Below are 21,794 nucleotides of genomic sequence, written 5' to 3'. Positions count from 1 at the left end.
GAGCAGGGTTTGAAAGACCTGGTCTTTCTGGTGCTAATAATCATCATCGTCTCACTACCACATAGCCTATGATAAAATGTAATAAATATATTTGGTATGGTTTCCCGTTCTATGTAAGTTAGAAATACACTAGTATAACCGAAACATTTAAAAGAAGTTCCTGGAAGATTTAACACATCATTTTCTGTTGTTGCTCAAAGTAACAGAAAAAATAAACTTTCAACAACTAAGTCCTGTAACAATTTAGAGTTTAAGATATAACCATTCTGGGGGAATTGCCTGGCAGTCTAATAGTTATGACTCCGTGCCTCCACTGCAGGGGACAAAGGTTTGATCCCTAGTCAGGGAACTACGATCCACATGGCACGTTCCATCCCCCTACAAAAAAGACACAATCATTCTGTGCACTCAGATTTACCAACCAGACACTTTATAGAAATCACAGTTACCTACTACCAGGTCTATAGTATATAGAGAATTTTTAAGAAAATCTTTAAAAATCCTTACAAGATCTTGACTCTTAAAAAAAAACAAACATAGCAACCTGCTCTTTTAAGTTAGTTACTTTAATCAATCCCACTAAAAAACTACAACTTTATGATCTCACATAACTCAAAATCCTAATTGAACAAAATATGCAAAGGCTAATAAAGCAAATCTATTAGTCTACTTTAGAATTCTGAAAACTCTTGTTATATTTTATAATAAAGACAGATGCTATAAAAGGTCTATTCCAGCAAAGAAAACGAATTCTACATAAACTTAAAACTGGAGGACATTTAAAATACTGAAAACCTTTTTAGGTTTAACCTAAAACCTTTAACCTTTACCCTGCTAAAGCAAACGAAAAGCCAAATATAATTAAAAAAAATTAAAATCACAAGTGGTAACATTACCTTTTAAGAACCAACAGACCACTTACTTTGAAAGAATGCCAAGTTCCTTACTGACTTGTGCTCTATTCTTCTTCTTCTTTAACTTTTCTGCACTTATTGTGGTTTTGCTGAGATATTGGAGAATAGCAGGTACATGAGGTAGAATTAATCGTCCTCCTATTGTGATAGACTCTGAAATATAGGTAAACGTACTGATTTTAATTAACTGCACTCTTAAAAGATAACTGTACAATATCTTCTCAATGCCAGAAAAGGCAGGCACTCAATTACCATGAAGCTTTCATACATTTCAACCTTCAAGATTAACTAAATTTCTTCTTAGTTAAAACATCTATGCTGTTGTTCAGTCACTAACTCATGTCTGACCCTTTGCGACCCCATGGACTGTGGTACCCCAGGCTTCCTTTATCATTATCTAAATTGAAAATCCAATATGAGACCCTTGAGGTTTTATTTAAACCACTTTCAGTAGCACTAAAAGAACTGTTAGGATAACATGGTAAGAAGAATTCAGAGACATGACAGTGGAAATCATTCGATAATGTCCTAGAGGACAGTTGAGCTTTCTGGAGAGTAAATAATCTGAATTTCTAACTACTGCAAAGAAAATTCAGTTTATATAAACTGAATTATTAGGTATTTAATTAATCTAGATATTAATTCCTAGAGAAGAGAAACTCTCTTAATAGCCTAGATTACCTGAAGAATCAGATTCTATTGACTTTTTCGTTCTGAGAGTACAAATGATACCTCAAAAGCAGAAGAACCCTTTTTGCTCTGTACAGCTTACATACCATCTGCACTTTCTGTGTATACACATCCTGTCACCGGCAAGCTCAAAACTGTTTCTGAGGGTTCAAAATCTGGAAGGCTAAGAAGGTCGTCGGCTATTTCCATCACAAGACTAGCTGTGGCTTCAGAGAGGTTCTTTGCTGAGAGAATCGCAAAAACATTGGTCAGGATATCACATTCTGGGTGCCCAGGTTTCTGTTTAGCCAGGAAACAGAAATATCTGCAAGAGGAAGCATTGAAACAGTCACCTTCTTTCTCAATATGTTTACTTCTAAAAACATGTTCCTTATGGATTTTCAGTTTAATGAAGATATATGTGTATGTGTGCAGATGAATGCTTGCTAATAAGCTCAGAAGGGAAATTACTTTAAAATTTGATGGATTATAATTCTAGGCACCATACAAACATTGTATTATCTTGACACTTTATGTGTATTTCTCATATCATCTTGGCACTTTATATATATTTCTCTTTTTATGTATATGTTAATCTTCCTAACATCTCCGTTAGGGTGGTATGCTTATCTCTACATTACAGATGCAAAAACAGAACTGTCCAAAGCCACTAAGCTAATAAGTGGTAAAACTGAGCTCTGAACTGCTAGTTCTAAGAAAAATGTACTAAAGACAGGCTATTTTTCAATTATAAGCCTTCTAGAATGTGAATGTTTATGCTATTGCTGCTAAGTCGCTTCAGTCGTGTCCAACTCTGTGCAACCCCATAGATGGCAGCCCACCAGGCTCCCCTGTCCCTGGGATTCTCCAGGCAAGAACACTGGAGTGGGTTGCCATTTCCCTCTCCAATGCATAAAAGTGGAAAGTGAAAGTGAAGTCACTCAGTCGTGTCCAACTCCTAGCGACCCCATGGACTGCACCCCACCAGGTTCCTCCATCCATGGGATTTTCCAGGCAAGAGTACTGCAGTAGGGTGCCATCGCCTTCTCCGGTAAATGTTTATACACTCACATAAAAACCAATGTACTACAACACGAAAATTAGGAAAACAGACCACAGGTCAAATAAACAATTGCTGATCTAGGATATGCAACATTCAGATTAGGATCATTTGTGAAAGGAAAGGTGATGAACCCATCCCCAATAATGAAAGCCTCAGATAAACAATGCCCCAAAGAGAAGGGAACACAAAAGCTTTCTAGCTACACATCAACCAGCATTTGTTTTACAGCAAGAGATGCGATCCTAACAATCAGTAGGAAGGTCAAACTGAAAAAATTCAAATAGTTTGCTTTACCAGTTCATCATCACTGGAAAAAGAGCTCAAGCACTTGAACATGTTTAATCTTGACAAACTCAAAGAAAAGTTCTAAGAGGTTATGTTCATACAAGTTTGTCCAGTAGATACTGGGGACAGTGTGGGCAGGCACCAAACAAGACAGTTTACTTATTATCATCTCTACTGTCAACGAGAAAGAAACTGTAGCAGAGAATGAAAGGGCATCCAGTGACGTGGCTCTATCCTTGATGAGGACCTAATTAACATAAAAACGGAATCACTATTGTAAAGCCTTCTTCGGTGAAAGTCCTTCATACCTTAATTGTGTAACAATGATACAACCATAAAACGTTTCTCAAGTATGCCTATGAAGTCCTGCTTATAAATGTCCAATGAGAAAACAAGATATGAAATCGCTTTATCCAACTGGGAATTAAAAGAGCCCTTCTGACAGTAAAGACAAAATAGGCTTTCCTGAGGAAGACAATATCAAGGTATTCGGTTTGTTTTTGAAGACTATTTAATGACATGGGGAAATGTTCATGACAATATACATGAAAAAACAAAATCAAAAGATAGCTATACGGTATGATCCCAATTTTGTAAACTGATGCCAAGATTTTAACATCACTGAATCAATGATGAAACACATTCTCCTTTATTCTATCTTTTGTTCTTCAAACTAGATAGGACAAACAAGTCTGCTTCCATCACTCTTCAGTAAATATGCATTTAGTTTTTGTAACAAAGCATCTCTGAACCATCAGTCAATGAAGGTTCTGTTAATGGCTCATAATGGCCATAAAGGGATACTGTATCTGTGACCATGAGTGCTGCATGCAAATTTAGATGGCGTTTTATAAAGAATAGAAGAAAATGACCTATAAAATCCAGGAAACCTATGAATTTTTTTTTAAGTGGGAACTGAGAAAAAGACTAGAATGCCAATCACAAATCAGCTTTTACTGATTTTCTATTTCATTTTATATTTATACATAGATACACATGTAAAAGCATTCTTCCTGGATCACACTACACCTATGATTCAGCAAATGCACTTTTCTTTAAACTATGGATTTTGAAATTCAATGACTTTATTCTCTTTAACTGCACTAAACATAGGTCACTATGTGGAAAGAGCAGAAATGACACTGTTAGTTCCCTTTATTCGTTTTGACTAGATTAGTCTAAAACACTGCCATTTTTAAAGGTACAAAAAAAAAAATTTACCTTGCATTTCTGCACCAGATACTAATTAGTTTCAGTAGAGGAGTAGGAGAATACTGACTTTCAGATCCAAGCCTGCTGATCTAGATACAAAATAAAAACAATACAAGATAAGAACATATACAGACTTGAAGGAAAAAATCAAACAACTAAAAAGCAGAACAAGAACAGAAGCCACACGAGGATAAAAGAGCCAAGAGATAGAGATTAATATTTAAAGGATAAACTGAACAGTGAGCAACTGTGCCTAAGATCAAGTCTCTGCTACAGTCTTAGCTATAACTACACCAGTTATCATCACCAAGTGTGGACAACCAGAGAAATCAAACAAGAAAACATGCAACAAAAATCCCGGTGTGTTTTTCCTCATGCTTGTCAAAACCCAGAGGCATACCATGTGAGGTGCTATAAAAGTTATATGGCATTTGCTTAAGAGACACAGTCATATTCAAATTAGCCTTAAGTATAAATGCTACTATACCACAGAAACTAGCTCTTGAGCTTTTGGTGGTAGTGGAAGCAAAGAAAAGTGTTCTAAAACTTCCAGAAACAAAGAAAAGCTTGACATGACAGAAAAGGCCAGGATAAGCGTTCATGCCTGTGTGTAGACTGTGCAGGTAAAGCAGTAATAAAGGAAAAAGCAGATGGTATCTGGGCAGAATGTGGAAATCAAGGTTTACCTGGGGCCAAACTACACCATGAAATACTGCATCAATTTCTTCTGTTCTGAATGGATAGGACTCCCAATCCAAAAAGATATCAGTTACCATTTTGATTCCAAGACGTCTTAAATTTTTCAGTGGGTTAATAAACCTCAGCTGTATCTGTAAAATAAAGATCTTCTATTATAAGAAAGTATTGTTTTTATCTTTGATTCCTCAGGGAGGCACTCCTGCTCAGAGAGCTAAGAATCAAGCTGGAAATCCTGCTAAGTCGGTTGACTCTGGTTCTGATTCACATGGAAACATCAGTAAGTCATATCACTTTTCTCACCGAACAAGAAGGGAATACAGACTTCAAAAAAAAAAAAAAAAGAAAGAAAATCAAGTGGTGATATGTGTTCTATTATCAATGTCCAGCAAAATCACACTAAGTATCCTCAAGGCAAAACAAAATCTCAGTGGGAACATCTGTTTTGTATTCCACACTGTTTTACTTTTTTATTCAAGCAAGTGTCTCAAGTAAAATTCTGATTTCTTTCCACAAATAGAACACTCTAAACAAAACTTTTTCTCCCATTATAATGCTTCGGATTAGGAAAAATAAAAATCTAAATGTTCATTTCAAATGAAAGCCACTTTTCTATTTTTTTATATTTGTATTATTATTTTTACTTTTTTTTTTTTAAGACTATGAGTTTTTGGTTATTGTTAAAATTAGTCCACAGGACTGAAGAACTTATAATTTCTTCAAACAGTGAAATACTTTGTGCAGTAAAGGAGAATGAAGTGACTGAATTAAGGCCTGCAAAGATCTCAAAATATACAGCTCAAAGGAAAATACAATTTGGAGAAAAATAAGATTTATCTGTTTAGAGGCATAGAAGCTAGAGTCAGTAGATGTCTAAATTAACAGCAAATTTCTTTTATTAGCAGGTTCTGGCATCTCCTTTCCTACGAGTTATAAAATATAAATAATGTAGCCAATTTTTTTAGGCTCAGAGTAGAAAAATATACTGAGCCTATACTAATGAGTCCCATGGTATGCTAGCCATAGTCCTGACCTCAACTTATAATCTTCCTGAACATTTATTAAACTACATGAGAAATGAAAAATAACAAAGATATCTGACTTAGGACAAGAATTACTATAAATTAGAGGAAGGTTAAACTTCAGGCAGAATTTCCACTGGATCTTAAAAGATGAAGAGATTTAGGTCAGGCAGAGGGAAAAAAAGGCCTCAGAGAGATTTCTCCCAAGCACAGAATGTTGTAAAATCAAACAAATGGGAGACGATTCAAAACCTAATTGTTTTTCCACTTGATTAACATATTGCGAGCTCCAGATATATAAGTGGCAACTTATTTTCTACACTTGACTTTAATTAGTGACATTTAAAGCACACTAAAATGTATGAAGACAACGCAAGTGCTCTCACATAATGAACATCAAGTCTTGTGGCCACGATAACATGGAGAAAACTCTTAAGTTACTTGTCATAAGAATCTGATAATCTGATGAACGGAAGTATCTGAATATGAAACTGAACATTTTAAATTCAAGAGAGTATGAAGATGCCATTAATTTGCTATGTAAATCTGAGGAATCATGATGGCTGGCATACCCATCAAGTTTCTACCACTCACTTCTAACTAATTATTTCATTATACAAGTTACAAAGAGAGGAAGTGACAGACAAGCACAAGACAGTGACTCTGTTACAAGTCATTCTGTTTTGCCTCAGTTCCACTGGCAGTACTTCCATTGTTCTCTGGATCACATCTGGCGAAAGATAAAAACTATTACTGATATTTGAAGAAGCACGGTATCAAGATCCCCTGGAGCAATAAGAAACTAACCTTGGCAAACATGACACCAAATCAGAGGCCCCACTTTCCCCCACCTCCATCAGCCGCCCAAGGCCCCCATCATGTAGAAGCTGCATGTTCTATTCTCTTTTGTAACTACAGGGCCAACTGCCCAGTCTTCCCAGTAATTGTTGAGAAATTAAACTGGAGAAAAATCCTAAGAATGAGCAACTGCAGACTTTAATTCCTAGAGGAATACTCCATATGACAGAGTTTATGGACATTTACAAGTTACTTCCTTACTTAAATATACCAAAACAAAAAAACACAAAAAACTAAAACCAAATCAAAACAACCTTCAAGACACCATTTCAGTGTCAGTCAACGCCCTGAAGGATCTGAAAGATACCAAAAAGTCAATGTTTGACTTCACTCAGACACACAAGTGCAGAACTTTAACTCACTTGAGCATATTACTATGTGATAATTCATTACAGAAACTCAACGGATTCCCTGGACTTGTCCAAGAATTAACAAGAAGGAAGAAAAGAAGGCTCTTATGTGTCAGGAAGGCTAGCATCTCACTGTCTAATGAACTGTGAAACTGCATAAATGATCCTCTGAATTACTGATTGTTGACTCAGGAGTAAGGCTGCATTACTGAGTAACATCTTCTAAGTTAACCAGAAAGTCAGAGGACTTTCGTGATTTAACATGCCCATGTACAGGCAGTCACTGTCACTCACTATAAGACAAAAACTAAAGTTCTGTTTCTTCCTGGGATATGTCAATACTGCTCTACCCCAGGACTTTGTGCTACTAGTTGCTTTCTCTGCCTGAAATGTTCTTCCAGTGGCTGGGTAGGTATAAGCTCAAATATCAGCTCTTGAGAGGTGACCCTGAACACCCTACTAAAAGCAGCACCCATCTACCTCTGGTTATTTTAAATTCTTTACATCTTCATGTCTTTCCCTAACATGCTCATGCTTTCCTTTACTTTTGTGAATGTATGGCACGTATTTCTTAATGTCCTTGTCTAATTCTATCACCTGTATCATTTCTGGGTCTGATTCTATCCTTTTTTTTTTTTTTTTCCCCCCATTACCGGCAAAATCCTCCTCTTTCCTGGTAATACCCGACTGGATGTTAGACACTGTGAACTCTAATTTCATTTAAATCACCCAAAAGGTTTTGAGCTTTATTCTGGGATGCAGTTGATTTACTCAGGAAAAGTTTGATCTTTTTAGGCTCTGTTAGGTGGAGGCACAGCAGCTTTTATGCCTGGGCTAATCTGGCTCCACTACAGAGACAGTCCCCTTCCAAGGACACTCTGTGATGCCACATTTCATGAGGTTTCTGCTCTGGCTGTCAGGAACATGAGCTGCTCCCAGCCCTGTGTTAGCTGCAGGGCTGCTGTGCCTGCTCTCTTCAGGTGGTTTTACTGCTTCTAGACATGATAAAATAACAGGGACCAGATTTAGCCTCCAGTCTCAAGACGCTAAAGAATATATGAAACAATGATTTTCTGGACACTGGACAGCAGTTAACAGAGGATAGTCATCCCTGAGAGAGGAGAAACAGTCGAGATGAGTCCTACACATTCCTTGGCTTCCTGCCTGCAGACTTTCAGACCTTGGTATGGGAAGGAAGTGCCCAGAATGAGGGGACAATGGTGCGGCTCGGGGAGGCCAAGGTGGCTAGAAGTCACGAACAGAGGACTGAAGAGAAAACGGACACAGAGAATGACTTACAGACGTCTGCAGAGGGACCTCCTGAGTTTATTTTCCTCTTAGAACTTACCAACTGAAGGAATTTATTTATTAAAGGCTGTAGTCCCTCTCGAGCCTCTCTTTTGAGAGGGTATTGTTTCCAGTTAGGAAACCGAGTGGGATCTCAGAGGACAATGATGACTGGTTCAGCTTGGTGGGTTCGTCCAGGAATCCCCTGGTCCCACACCTGGGGGTTAATTTTGTCCTCCCATAGTTTTTGGTCCCTCTCTATTGGAGGTGCAATAGGTTCTTCAGTAGTAAGCAGGAGCTGCAGGGCTCTAGGGGCTGAAAAACTTCCCATCTAATCTCCCCAAGATACTGAGCCCTTACTATTTCATTTTCCATCTACAACAATGTCTGGCAGATAGCAGGTGTGAAGTAAATATTTACTAAATATTTAAATGGACAGGAACTTTTGTTTGATCCTTCACCCCAGTGCTTAGTACAGTGTCTGACACAGTAGGGGCTCAATGAATAAGGCAGCATAAAATTCTGGCTGTATCTGAGAGGCAGTTTACCAGGCACATCGATAAAACAAATAAGTTTTAGCCAAATTAAAACTGTGCCTATTTGTCATTAACAACAGCAGAAACCTGAGTTATGAATCAACAGCAGAAACCTGAGTGTGGATTTTCACTTCAGGTCCTATCTCCTTCAAGAAGTCTTCAGTCCATAAAAACATTTTAAGTTCCCCTAAACTCCGCAGAGTAAACTTATGTTCACACACCTGTTTCAACAGAACATAAATGTATCATCTTCAGAATCCTTCAGAAAACATTTCCTAAGCACCATCTCATGAAGTCTCCTGGCAGTTAGCTAGTTGGCTTATCATGCCCAATCTTGTTACTTACCTTCACTTAAAACACTGCATTTAGAGTAGGTAAGCATTTACTTTTACAAGACTTCTGGGCAACTCTATCTCAACAAGGACAATGCCAACAGTGTTCTCTTCATTCTCCAAATACTCTGAATAAATGAGAGTTAGAAGATGTCTCTCATACTTTCAGGCTTCTGAAATTATAAATCTAAGAAACATCAGTTCAACTATCCCAGACTTTGGTCTGTGAGACACAGATAGAACTAAGTGCCTCCCTACCATTTCACCTCCTTTTTAAATAGACACTTGATATAATCTGCGTTTTCTAGCTATTCATAAGCATTTATAACAGTGAAGATTCCCAAAAGGAAAGGTCATTTTAAAGAGACACCTTACATAAGAAAGATTTAACCTAGAATGATGTTAGCTATTCAGGCTCCAACCAATTTTCCAAGTAAAACACCGACCTGTATTAGCCCAAGAAGAAAGTGATAAAAGTTGCTCAGTCATGTTCGACTCTTTGCAACCCCGTGGACTGCAGCCTGCCAGGCTCCTCCGTCCATGGAATTCTCCAGGCAAGAATACTGGAGTGGGTAGCCATTCCCTTCTCCAGGGGCTCTTCCAGACCCAGGAATCGAATCAGGATCTCGTGGATCACAGACAGATTCTTTACCAGCTGAGCTACCAGGGAAGTCCTATTTGCCCAAGAAGAAAGCTAAAGTTTAAAGTGAATCTCGCTCACCTTTTCTCGTTGGTCAAGGATGTGAGATACAGTTGCAGTCATGCAGAGCAGTAGCTGCAGAATCTTTGGTAAATATGCGCTGATCAGGTGACTAATGTTCTTCAAGACTATCTCAAGGCTATTTAATATGCCGTGCTGACGACCCAAAGGAAGAACTTTAGACAAATCTAAATCTTCTACTGCTTGAATGACAGCAGAATGGCACTCTCCTGGTAAAACACAGAAGAGCAGAGATAGTATGTGAAGTGAAATATTAGCTCGTTCCCATTTACAATTATAGCTTCCTTTCAATTTCTCCCAATAATAGAGCATTTTCTATTGTTATAATTTACAGATAATATATTTTACTTATTTTTTTCTCCTTTTGATTCTTACCAAACATTAAATGAGCTAGATATAGTAGGTTTTACTATTATCACTTTATAGATGAGGAAACTGAGGAATAAGAGAGAATAAGAAACCCGTGAAAGAACAAAGTCTCTAAGCCCAATTCTTCCCCTATTTATACAATTCCTCAAAACCTGAGGAATTCCATTTTATTAATATTCCGTCTATCAACTTTCCACATTTTCCCCTCTGAGCTTTCATGGACTATGCTAATTTCAGCAGTTTCAAAGAAAATACCTTGCTATGTGATAAGCTCTTTAAAGGCTGAGAATCAAATGTTTTATTTCTCTTGCAGCTGCTTGTGAATAAGTAAAACAATGGTCCTTTATGAATGGGTGCCAAACTGATTCCATAACTTACTTAAAAGACTTGAATTGTTATTGCTTGAGCTTTACTTCAGACCAACTGGTATGAGATCATGAGCTTGCTGATTCACACACCTAAGTGGTTTATCCATAAGGGTATCATTTATCGCTACGCTCTTACAACAGAGGCCATTGCACTGAACAAAACCTTTTCTATTTGTTAACAGCCAACTTTCTTCACAGGGCAATATTATACTGAATGAAAACTTTTTAAACAGCTATACTTATTATTAAAAAAACAAAAAGCAACACATTACCCTACAAATAAATCTATGTTTGCCTAAAGCAAACCAATTATAAAACTGGAAGAGAGGTATTGTAGTCAGGAAGATCTGGGTTCCAATCCCAGGGCAAAGTACCTACCTCTCTAAGCCTGTTTCCTACCTGTAAAATGGCAACAAATAAATACTGAACCCTAATGTGGCTGCTTTAAGGGTCAACTGAGTTTTAGGTAAAGGAGCCTGTCATTAATTCTGGCACAAAGTAGATGCTCAATAAATGTCAGCCAGTATTACTTTTAATTACTAACCTCGCATACCGGAGAACATATGACAGAACATCACATTGTATACAGTTACTAATCCACTTTGTTTAGACTGTGAGGTTAAGAGCAGAGGTTATAAATGCTCGGTTTTCTATTTTCAACAGTGTCCAGGGCACAGGGGGTATTTGACAAATCATTATTTAGTAGGTGAATGACTCAGTGAAAGAATACCTGCCAGGACAATTAAGATTCATTCTGCAGCACACTTTAAGTTTCTAAGGAAAAACCTTTTCATCATATATGTCTGAGAGGTACCACTTTTCAAGGGCTTGCTTCCTTGGTGGCTTGGGTTGGTAAAGAATATGCTTGCAATGTGGGAGACCTGGGTTCGACCCCTGGGTTGGGAAGATCCTCTGGAGAAGGAAATGGCAACCCACTCCAATATCTGTGCCTGGACAATTCCTACGGAGAGAGGAGCCTGGCGGGCTACAGTCAATGAGGTCGCAAAGAGTCAGACACGACTGAGTGACTAAGCACTTGGCACATGCTCTACAACTTGGCATCACTTTTCAAATGGCCAAAATGTACAATAGAAGCAGAAAATACACATTTTCTAATCAGGGGCTTATTAGCACAAGGCTGATGATAATCCCAAGAACATTTGTGAGGTCCACCTAATTCAATCAAAATTTAAATGAATTGCATGTCAGCAAAAGACCACCACTGAGACTGGGAGGAGCAACCAACCCCCTGAGAAAGATGCCCAAGAGCGTAGGGGAACAGCCTGAGACAGCAGAGGTCTGAACAGAGAATGTGCATTCAGAGCACGGCAGGCAGTTGATACCTACCATTCCTGAAGTGCTTCACAGGCTCAAACAGCAGGTCTAAGAATATCTCGATCTCTTCTGGCTGGGTCCCAGCCAAGAACCTCAGGACGATGGACATGCGGGTACCAGAAGCAGATTTCCCCTGAGTTTTACTTCCAGTCTTATTCTTCATTCGACCATACAAAATTCTAAAATGTCCAAGAAGGTTATTTGTTTGCACATTAATCCTAAAACATTATTTTTTTGCACATTAATCCTAAAACACAGTTGTTTTGTTTTCCTAGAAGGCTGGAATAGCAGCTCAACAGATTTAAGTGAATGTTTCTAAAACAGGGAAGAATGAAATAAAAATCAAATTTTTAACATGGAGACTTTAAAATAACAACAACAAACAAGGCAAAGGGAAGCAGGAAGAAGAAAATGATAAAGACAATGACTGGAAGCTGGTTCTTTGGAGGAGGGAAAAAAAGAAATAAAACAGGCAGGCCAGAGATAAGTCTCAACAAGGAAAAATGAAAACAGGAATATATAGATTAAAACGAAGTAAAATAAGAGTGCAACTATAAGTAAAACAAGGAAACTGGAAAGATTTCAATTAAATGGGCAATCTTCTGGAAAAAATCGACATCTATAAATAGTCAAAAGGAACCTAACAAAACCTGAAGAGATCAGCAATCATGAGTAAACTTGGAGTCAAAACAGTTTTACAGATGAATTGTTAAAACTTTCAGGGAAAAACAATCCCCATGATATAGTTCCACAGCAGGGAGAAAGGAACTAGTCCTTTTTCAGGGATGGATCTAGAGATTATCATACTAAAGTGAAGTTAAGTCAAAGACAAATATTATATGATATCAATTATATGTGGAATCTAAAAAATAATACAAATGAATCTATATACAAAAACTGACTCATAGGCACAGAAAACAAACTATGATTACCAAAGGGGAAAGAGATGGGGAAAGGGACAAATTAGAAGCATGGGTTAACAGATACAAACTACTATGCATAAAATAGATAAGCAATAAGGATCTACTGTATAGCACAGGGAACTATATTCAGTATCTCATAATAACCTAAAATGTAAAATAATCTGAAAAATATATACAAGTAATAATCACTTTGCTGTACACTTGAAAGTAACACAATATTATAAACACTTCAATAATAATAACTACATAATGGGGTGGTGCGGGAAGTCTACAACATTTCTGAAAACTGTACCCAGTGCTGCATTAAAACGGTATTAAAGCTGAATAAGGATTACTCCAGGAAGGCAAGAAAGAATCACCACTGAAATCTATTAATACAGATCAATGGCTCATAGAAAAAAGTTAATATGATCATCTAAATACATGTCAATAGGCATTCTAATAAAATTCAACATCCATTTAGAAAAAAAACTAAATAACATAGTAATAAAAGCTACCTTCCTAGCGTGATAGAATTGCTGACTTCACATAAAAAGTTTAAAGACAATGGTTTTCAAACTTTTTGATATTAGGATCCCTTTTTACTCTTAAAAATTACTGAAGAGCTTTTGTATATGTGACTTTTATCTATTAGTATTTATACATTTTTAATAAAAACTGTATTTTCCAAACCTGCCCCTCTCCAAATGAGAGAGACCAGAGGCATTGTTGTACATTTTTTTCCTCTCCAAATTTCTTTATTGCTTGGCTTATTAGAAGATAAACGAATCCTCCTATCTGCTTCTACATTCAATCTGTTGCAATATACTGTGGTTGAAGAAAATCCAGCCTTACACAGATACGCAACTGGAGAAGGGGAACATATTTTATAAACTTTCAGATAATTCTTCTCAGATAATTGTGAATATTCCACTTTGATTCTACACCAAAGCTCAAGAAGAGGCAGTTTCTTAAAGGCTAGTTGCAAGGTGGAATCTAAAACCATTATCAGTGAACTTTGTAAACTCTGTTACATCAAAATCCATCTGTCTACTCTGCACTTTGAACAGATCTTTACCCATGAATGATTCTGTAATATGCATCAGTTACTTGGAAAACCTGATAAAAAATTCCATGGAAACCAGTGAGCTGAAGTGTTTTATGCATACCTCTCAATTCATACAGAATAATAAAGACAAGTCGCTCAGTCGTGTCCGACTCTTTGTGACCCCGTGGACTGGAGCCTACCAGGCTCCTCTGTCCATGAGATTCTTCAGGCAAGAATACTGGAGTGGGTTGCCATTTCCTTCTCCAGGGGATCTTCCTGACCCAGGGATCGAACCCGGGTCTCCTGCATTGGAGTCAGACACTTTAACCTCTGAGCCACCAGGGAAGCTCAATAAAGACAAGTACTCAAGGCTCAAGATGCAATAAGGGCAGTGAGTGAAACCAGCTTTTAATTTTTAACTCTAGGTTTGTGGCAATGAAGAATGACTAGCACAGTTTGGAGCCACTGTCCTGATTCATGCTAAGCACCTGGAGTTTTATACATCATTGCTTTTTCCTGGTCAGCACAAACAGGAGCACCGTGAGAAAAGGGAATGTCTTTATGAAGAAAGTTTTAACCTCGTGGATGTCCTAGAAGCATCTCTGGGACAGCCCCCACCAAGAAGGAGCAGACCACACTTTAAGACAAGAACAGCTGTTCTAGAAACATTACTGTTAAATACAGTAGCTAGACAAGGATAACCACAACTACCACCACTCCAATTAATTCATTAGGCTCTGTAGGGAATATGTAGATCAAATGACAAAACAGTGAAGAGGGTATTTATATCAGAAAAGAGAAGACAAACTTCACCCTACCACTACTGCCTAAGAGGCATGGAGTTTGTCTTCTGGTAGAGAAGACAGATAGTAAGAGGCCATGATGGATGATTAAGTACTGTGAAGAAAGACTGTGGTGTGGGCTCTGAGAGGGGTGGTAAACGAGAGAGATGTTAGAGAAGCAGGTCTGGGCTAGGTCATGCCCGGCCCTTACGGGAGCAGTAAGGACTCCATCTGTTGTTCTCAGTAAAATGGGACCTCAGAGGTTTTTAAACAGGGACTAACAAGCTGACTGATGATTGTTATTTACAATTATTTTTTGACCCAGAAAAATCAGTAAAAACTATAATAAAGTTTTATATATGGTTAGTTTTTATATCTCATAATTCGTTACCTATCAAACAAATACATTATTTTTACTATTTCTCAATGGTTTAAACCTTAGAGAAATACTGGATTTAATTTTAATAGCACTATTAAAAAAACACAATGTCAAGATCTTTCCTCTTATTAGGGAAAAAATATTTAAAATAAGTCTCTATAACAATTTGACTTTCCCCAAAGAACCAATTATAAAAATGAATAAAATTCAAGATGAAATATTCCATTACAATTGCTGAAAGAATCATAATACTATATTCACAACTGTTTTTGTGATCAATCCTTATGATCAGTTTTGAAAGAGTATAAATTACCTCATCAGAACAGGAAACAGCTCTACTCGGTGGGCTGCCTTCACCACTGTATTGTCTTCAGAAATGCTAAAATGTACTATCTCTTCCTTAAAGTTTCTGTCTTCAAGCAATCTTTGTAGGTTTTCCCTTTAAAAACAGAATTTAGCACAAATCATCACTTAAAACTACTTTTTAAAAATATAATTGAGTAATAAATATATACATAAAAGAAATAGGCATTAAGAATATTTTACATCGTAGCTGACATCCATAAAAGAAAGTCTTCACGCAAATACCTTCCCAAATGGCAAGTTTCAAATTTTAAAAGGTAAGAGGGATCATAGTGAAAGTGAAACTGGCTCAGTCATGTCCGACTCTTTGCTACCCCATGGACTATATGGTCCCTGGAATTCTCCAGGCCAGAATACTGGAGTGGGTAGCCTTTCCCTTCTCCAGGGGATCTTCCTGACCCAGGGATCAAACCCAGGTCTCCAACATTGCACACGGTTCTTTACCAGCCGAGCCACAAAGGAAGCCCCAGAGGGACCATAAAGGGTTAGTCAATAATTCAGCTGTTTAAAAAAGCATAATATGAAAGCTTTCTTCAGTTCTTGGAACGTAATTACGATGATCCTTAAGTAATCACCAAGATTTTAATGCCATTATATAAAGCAAGAAGAAACGACATAACCTCAACACATATTTTTCAATTAATATTCTCTCTCCTACCTTATTATCCATGAAGAAGCACTCTTAACAAACAAATATATTTCTAGTTTTCATTTCTTACCTGAAAATAGCATTATGATTACCTTAGAAAAGAGGGTTAATTTCCTGGGGCCTTTAAAAAATTATGAGGCTCTTTGGTAAAAAGAGTAAAAATAGCCCCCTAAACACCATTTCTTTAGCTTCAAATAACTTACCTGTAAGGGAGAATATGTGGATGTTTATATGTCATTATGCAATCCAGTGTTATTTTTTGTACCATCTGATCCTGATGTAGCAACAACTAGGAATGATATTTTATAAAATAAATGAATGAAGTCAAATATACACATGCCATCAGATAGTAATTTACTTTTACTAATTTGCTAAATTAAAATTCTTAGAACCTAAATTTTTAGATGTGGGTTAAAGATGATTCATGACAATAGCTTTACATTGTCCTGGAGGTAACATAAGATAAATAGAATGTATGTAAGGAACAAAACAAAAACACAACTCTGACACCTGCATCCCACATGCCAAACTCTCAAGTCTGTCTTTTGGCCAAGGCCAATTCCCTACAGGACTTTAGATTTACACCAGCTGGATTGGTCCTGTAATGAGGGAAAGCTCTTATACCATGAAGGTAACCAGAGTCAGTAAGACGCCAGGAAAGACCCAGCTCTAAGGCCTCTCTGATCAGTCCAGATCTTTGCTTCCTGTCGACAACTGAGAATTTTGACTTCTGATTTTATAAACAAGTTATATCTGAATTATAGACAAAATAAGGATAAATTCTGCCAAAATAATGTTTCATTTAAAAAATCTCCAAGTGAAAAGAGAAAATCTTATTTCCCCAGATGGCTAAGAATGACATCCCATGCTTTACTCTGCTTCTGACATCAGTTTTTTTTTCCTTCTGCAACATTTTCTGGAATTTAAGGTCATATACTATAACTGCAACGGACTATTACTCCACCTACTTTCATTCAGTCTACCAGACCCTGAAACCCTAGGGCTCCATAATGCTAACTTGCCTAGCAGTGAAAAGTAGCAGCTCTCTTGGCACAAACGCCTACTCCCTTCTAAAACCTAATTCTCATGAGACAACGAACACTTTGCTACACCCACTGTTAACACAGCCAATCAATGTTTAGTCACCCTCAATTTCTTTAAAATCCACTAAATCAGTACTGTCTAAAACTGTTCCTCAAGGTATAGACAGTATCTGTTAGTTAAAAAAATATATACTTAAAATGTAGAAATCAGCCCTAGTCAACAATTACTGAAAACCTAGACGTTATTTGGGTAAAGAAAATGGTAGAAAAAAGTTCACAACTAACTACAGTGACAAGAATTTATTTTACTTACCTGAAGATACAGCTCGTATAATTTGGATTCCAGATATAAGGCTCGTGGATTTGAAAACTTAGAGAAAACTTGCAAATGAGCAATTAACTGCCTAAAATGCAAAAAACAAACAAACAAAAGATATAGAGAGAAAAACAGAAAAAAGAAAAACCAGATATAAAAACAGACATTATTTTCGTAAGATGAAAGTATCTACCAATTTTCTCTGACAAGTACTCTAAACATCTCAAATACAGTTTCACTGTTAATTACACTAGCAAGTTTTAATTACTTGAATTTAAGAAATCATTCTCCAGAAATTCCAAATCTCAGACAGGCCTTTCCCCGAAATTCAGGCTCCCAACCTCAGAAAATCATTCAGGATGTGCTTGCTAGTTGCTAAGTCATTTCAGTCGTGTCCAGCTCTATGTGACCCCATAGACGGCAGCCCACCAGGCTCCCCAGTCCCTGGGACTCTCCAGGCAAGAACACTGGAGTGGGTTGCCATTTCCTTCTCCAATGCATGAAAGTGAAAAGTGAAAGTGAAGTCGCTCAGTCATGTCCGACCCTCAGCGACCCCATGGACTGCAGCCTACCAGGCTCCTCCATCCATGGGATTTTCCAGGCAAGAGTAATGGAGTGGGGTGCCATTGCCTTCTACCGCAGGATGTGCTTAGAACGGTTTAAATGAAATCAAATATAGAAAGAAAGTAATCAAAACACTAACATATTCCAAAATTGAACACAGATGATTTTTGGAATGATCCTTTTTTTTCTGTCTAGTTTTTATGCAGTAGACAGGAAAGTGGAACATACTACGCTTCCTCACTTTCATATAACATAAAAACTGATGTCAGGCAACAGGGGTCCAAGTTTGGAAAACCATGGCTCTTGCTTACCAAGAAACAGAAAGATAGCACAATGTTCTGTGGTTGGAATTTAAATTTGAAGATGGGGTTGCCTTCAAATAAATGGTTCCATCTAAACAGAATGAGCAGACAGCTTCCACTGCATTTACATGTTCAGCTTCCTAATACTTAAGACTCCGTGATGCTTTAAAAACACGTGAGAAAACTGTTTTCTGTGTATAATTTAAAAGAGGTATTAAACTTAAAAAACTGAATGAATAAATTAAGATCTTGAGAAATGTTATTTGCCTATTTCAAGAACCTAAGCAGGGAGAAGTGAAGAGAGGTAGAAACCAAGCCACATGTATGGTTCTGCCATTCTGAGCTGCTGACTTTGGGAAAAGTCCCAGAATGTCTCAGCGTCTCATTCCTTATCTCAACAAAGAACAAGACTTCCAGCTTTTCTGCAGGACTGAATTAAAGAAAACAAGTTGTGGTACTTCAGTTCCTAAGAGCTTAGTGAACAACACATTTCTTTGCCTAAGAATAGGCGAAAAAAAAAAAAAAAAGCAAAACTGAAAGTCTTACTAGTTAATAAAAGCAGCCGGAAATTATGACCTCTTTAGATATCGTAGAAAAACAGGGGTAAGGGAAGCACTATTATTACATTCAACCTAAATGCCTGTGACGATTAGTCTTATGTGTCAATCTAAGTTACCGTCCCGGCTATATAACAAAACACTAATCTAGGTGTTGTGACGAAAATATTTTTGTACATGTGGTTAACATCCACAACCAGTGGACTTTAAATAAAGGAGATGACCCTTAATAATGTAGGTAGGCCTCATCGAGACAACTGAAAGCTGGAAGAACAAAAACTGATGTTTCCCAGAAAAGGAATTCTGCCATAAGGCTGTCACATAGAAATCCTACCCCATGAATTTCACATGTAAGACTACAGCATCAAATCCTGCTCCAGTTTCCAACCTACCCAACAAATTCTCTGGTAAGCTCTGACTGATACAATGTCCCTGTAATTATTTATCACTGAGCCTTTGCAGTTTTACAAAACATAATTTTAAAATCTACTGAAACATACATTCCTTCCCTCAACATTTACTAAGTATTTTTCATGTGCCATGTAGCCTTCAAGAGACAAATAGAAGTTAATTTACAGGTTCTCATTAAATACCTACCAGTGAGGGGTGTGTTCCATGGGTTAATAAAATTGGACTATGAATATACTGAGATGGCCCCCAGAAGAATGTGATTATCCATTTACTTACACTTTCAATGATGGTGAATGCTAGCAACATTCTAGGTTTGGCTACACGGGGCAGGGAAATTAATCAAGACATGGAACTTGTCTTTAAAGAGCTTTAAATTTACTTGGAAGATTTATTTTTAAAAAAATTAATATCCAAGGCAAGGAACAGCATCTGACCAGAGGAGCTGCTATCAAAGTTTGAAGGTAGGTAGATAATTAGATAACTTCAAAAGACAGGAAGAGCTTCACTGAAGAGGCAGTGTGAGAACTGCGCCTTGAAGTTATGACTAGAATTTCCCTTGGCAGCAATAAGGCAAGGGCACTGCAAAAAGAATGCTATAGCAAAGGTCCAAGGATAAGAACAAAAGATGTATGAGTGCTTGAGTAGCTTATTCATTCACTCAGCAAACAAATATGAGGACAAACCCTTGGCCAGCTGTTATGCTGAAGCACGTGAAGACAAACGCAGCAATCTCTGTCTTAGGGGAAGTAGTAGGCGACAGAACACTCAGAGCTGTGGAAAGGCAGGAGCAGGGAGGCTGGGATGTGATCTTTCTCGCCCCTGTGCTTTATATACTATTTCCATCAGCCAGCATGTCCTGTGCCTGGTAAACTTGTTTCTCAGCTCCAAAGGTGATCTCCTCTTTGTAAAAGTCTTCCCTTTGTGGTAGAATTATTATTATTATTATTTTTACTGTGCTCCTGTAACTTCTTTAAAAACATTTCTTCTATTAAAATATTTCACCAGGCATTAGACTGCTTTCAGCTCTGCAGAGGCTAAAGACCTCTGTAGCTCTGCATTTAGCAGAAGAACCTCAATACAGCTGCTGAATGCTAGGCGAATAGATGACTCATGGGAAAGACTCAACAAGTGGGCACATGAGATTGAGATGCAAAGTGTTACAGTAACACAGCAGCACCAATCTGGTGAATCCCTGACACTTCAATTCAGACAATCTTTAAGTGAGCTGAAAGCACAGTCCCTTCTTTTTTCTAAGATTTCTAACAATTTAGGTAAATGAATAATCCAGAGAGCCAGAAAGAGAATATAACAGCATGAAAAAGCAAAGAAAGCCAAAAGTAATCAAGACAGAAGTCAAAAGACCAAGTTGAGAGTGCTGACACCCTTGTTTATGAAAGAAAATATGTTCCATTCTGTGTTCCCCTAGCACACAAACATAATGTCCCAGTGCTATGAAAGCGAACGGCAAAGGTCAAGGCCATTTAACTGCTACAGGGCCCAGGGCTCTCATCTATAAAAAGGTGCTATAAGCAAATGATTCCAAAGTCCCTCAACTCTAACACACTGCAGCTAAACAAGAAAAAATAAAAAATAAGCAAGCAAAGAAAAAAAACTCAGAACACTGGCAGTTTTCTTTAGGCTGTAAAAGAAAATCCTGGGAAGATGCAGCAGTTTGGTAAATAATTATCTGAGTAATTTCATCTCATTCCTGGCTACTTCACAGGCGGTCACACGAGGTCTCTTCCTGCTCCTCCCGGAGCCCTGACTCTTTCAGCAATGCTGAACCTACTTTGCCGCAGCTCTTCTTGTCTTTTTCTTCTGTGAGGGCTCCTCTTGAGGCCCCAGCTCTTCCTCCAACTCGTCCTCGTCTCTGGCAGCAGTTTCCTCTTCTGCTTCCTCTATTGCCAGCCCTCTGCCTTTTCTTCGCAGATCCTGGGTTGGTGCGACCTGAAGATCTGCTGGGTAATACTCATTGCTACAGTGGAAAGAGATCAGACAGATATCCTAAACGCTTGTGACCAACGTGTGCCCCCAGTTCACAGACTCACACACAGAAGAAACGCCAGAGGCCCCTTAGTGGAGGTCTTCCACAGTATTTAAATGCAGCCTCTCTTAAGGACCTTATTTGACAAGTCAATCACTAACTGCAGAAGAGAGCCTGCTTCACTGTTACACTGTTGAGAATAACTGAAATGTCTATTTTGGACTAAGCTGAAATCGGCCTCCCTGTCTCTGGAACCACAACTCGGGGAGGAGTGTGTAGGGGTAGATTATATTACAGTATTTAGACCATGCTGTATGTGTATCCCAAATACATTGTTTTGAAGATGTCCTTTCAAAAAGAGTGCCACAACAAATTCCAGTCCTCCAGGTATGGCCTGGTAAGACAGGGAGGACTATCAGTTCTGTTGCTTTTGAGGGAAGTCACAATATGACAGACTCGAATGGAATGTCCACGCAA

The 21,794-nt window shown here is 37.8% G+C and overlaps 1 protein-coding gene across 1 annotated transcript in view; it reads right to left on the bottom strand.

The window, feature by feature from the left end:
* The window catches only part of UTP20 (UTP20 small subunit processome component), an 87,538-nt gene that overhangs the window by 35,148 nt on the left and 30,596 nt on the right, over positions 1-21,794 (bottom strand). Inside the window, exons 22-31 of the mRNA XM_012174896.4 lie at positions 21,123-21,308; positions 17,497-17,587; positions 16,344-16,429; positions 15,442-15,567; positions 12,030-12,196; positions 9,946-10,154; positions 4,830-4,973; positions 4,153-4,232; positions 1,691-1,908; positions 923-1,067 (exon numbers count right to left, since the gene is read on the bottom strand). Coding sequence (XP_012030286.3) covers positions 923-1,067; positions 1,691-1,908; positions 4,153-4,232; positions 4,830-4,973; positions 9,946-10,154; positions 12,030-12,196; positions 15,442-15,567; positions 16,344-16,429; positions 17,497-17,587; positions 21,123-21,308 — 1,452 coding nt within the window. The remainder of the gene's footprint in view (positions 1-922; positions 1,068-1,690; positions 1,909-4,152; positions 4,233-4,829; positions 4,974-9,945; positions 10,155-12,029; positions 12,197-15,441; positions 15,568-16,343; positions 16,430-17,496; positions 17,588-21,122; positions 21,309-21,794) is intronic.

The sequence above is a fragment of the Ovis aries genome, chromosome 3 (genome assembly GCF_016772045.2).
Source record: "Ovis aries strain OAR_USU_Benz2616 breed Rambouillet chromosome 3, ARS-UI_Ramb_v3.0, whole genome shotgun sequence".
NCBI classification, from domain to species: Eukaryota; Metazoa; Chordata; class Mammalia; order Artiodactyla; family Bovidae; genus Ovis; species Ovis aries.
The sequence above is the reverse complement of the archived record's forward strand: the minus strand, read 5'-3'. Positions and strand labels throughout refer to the sequence as shown.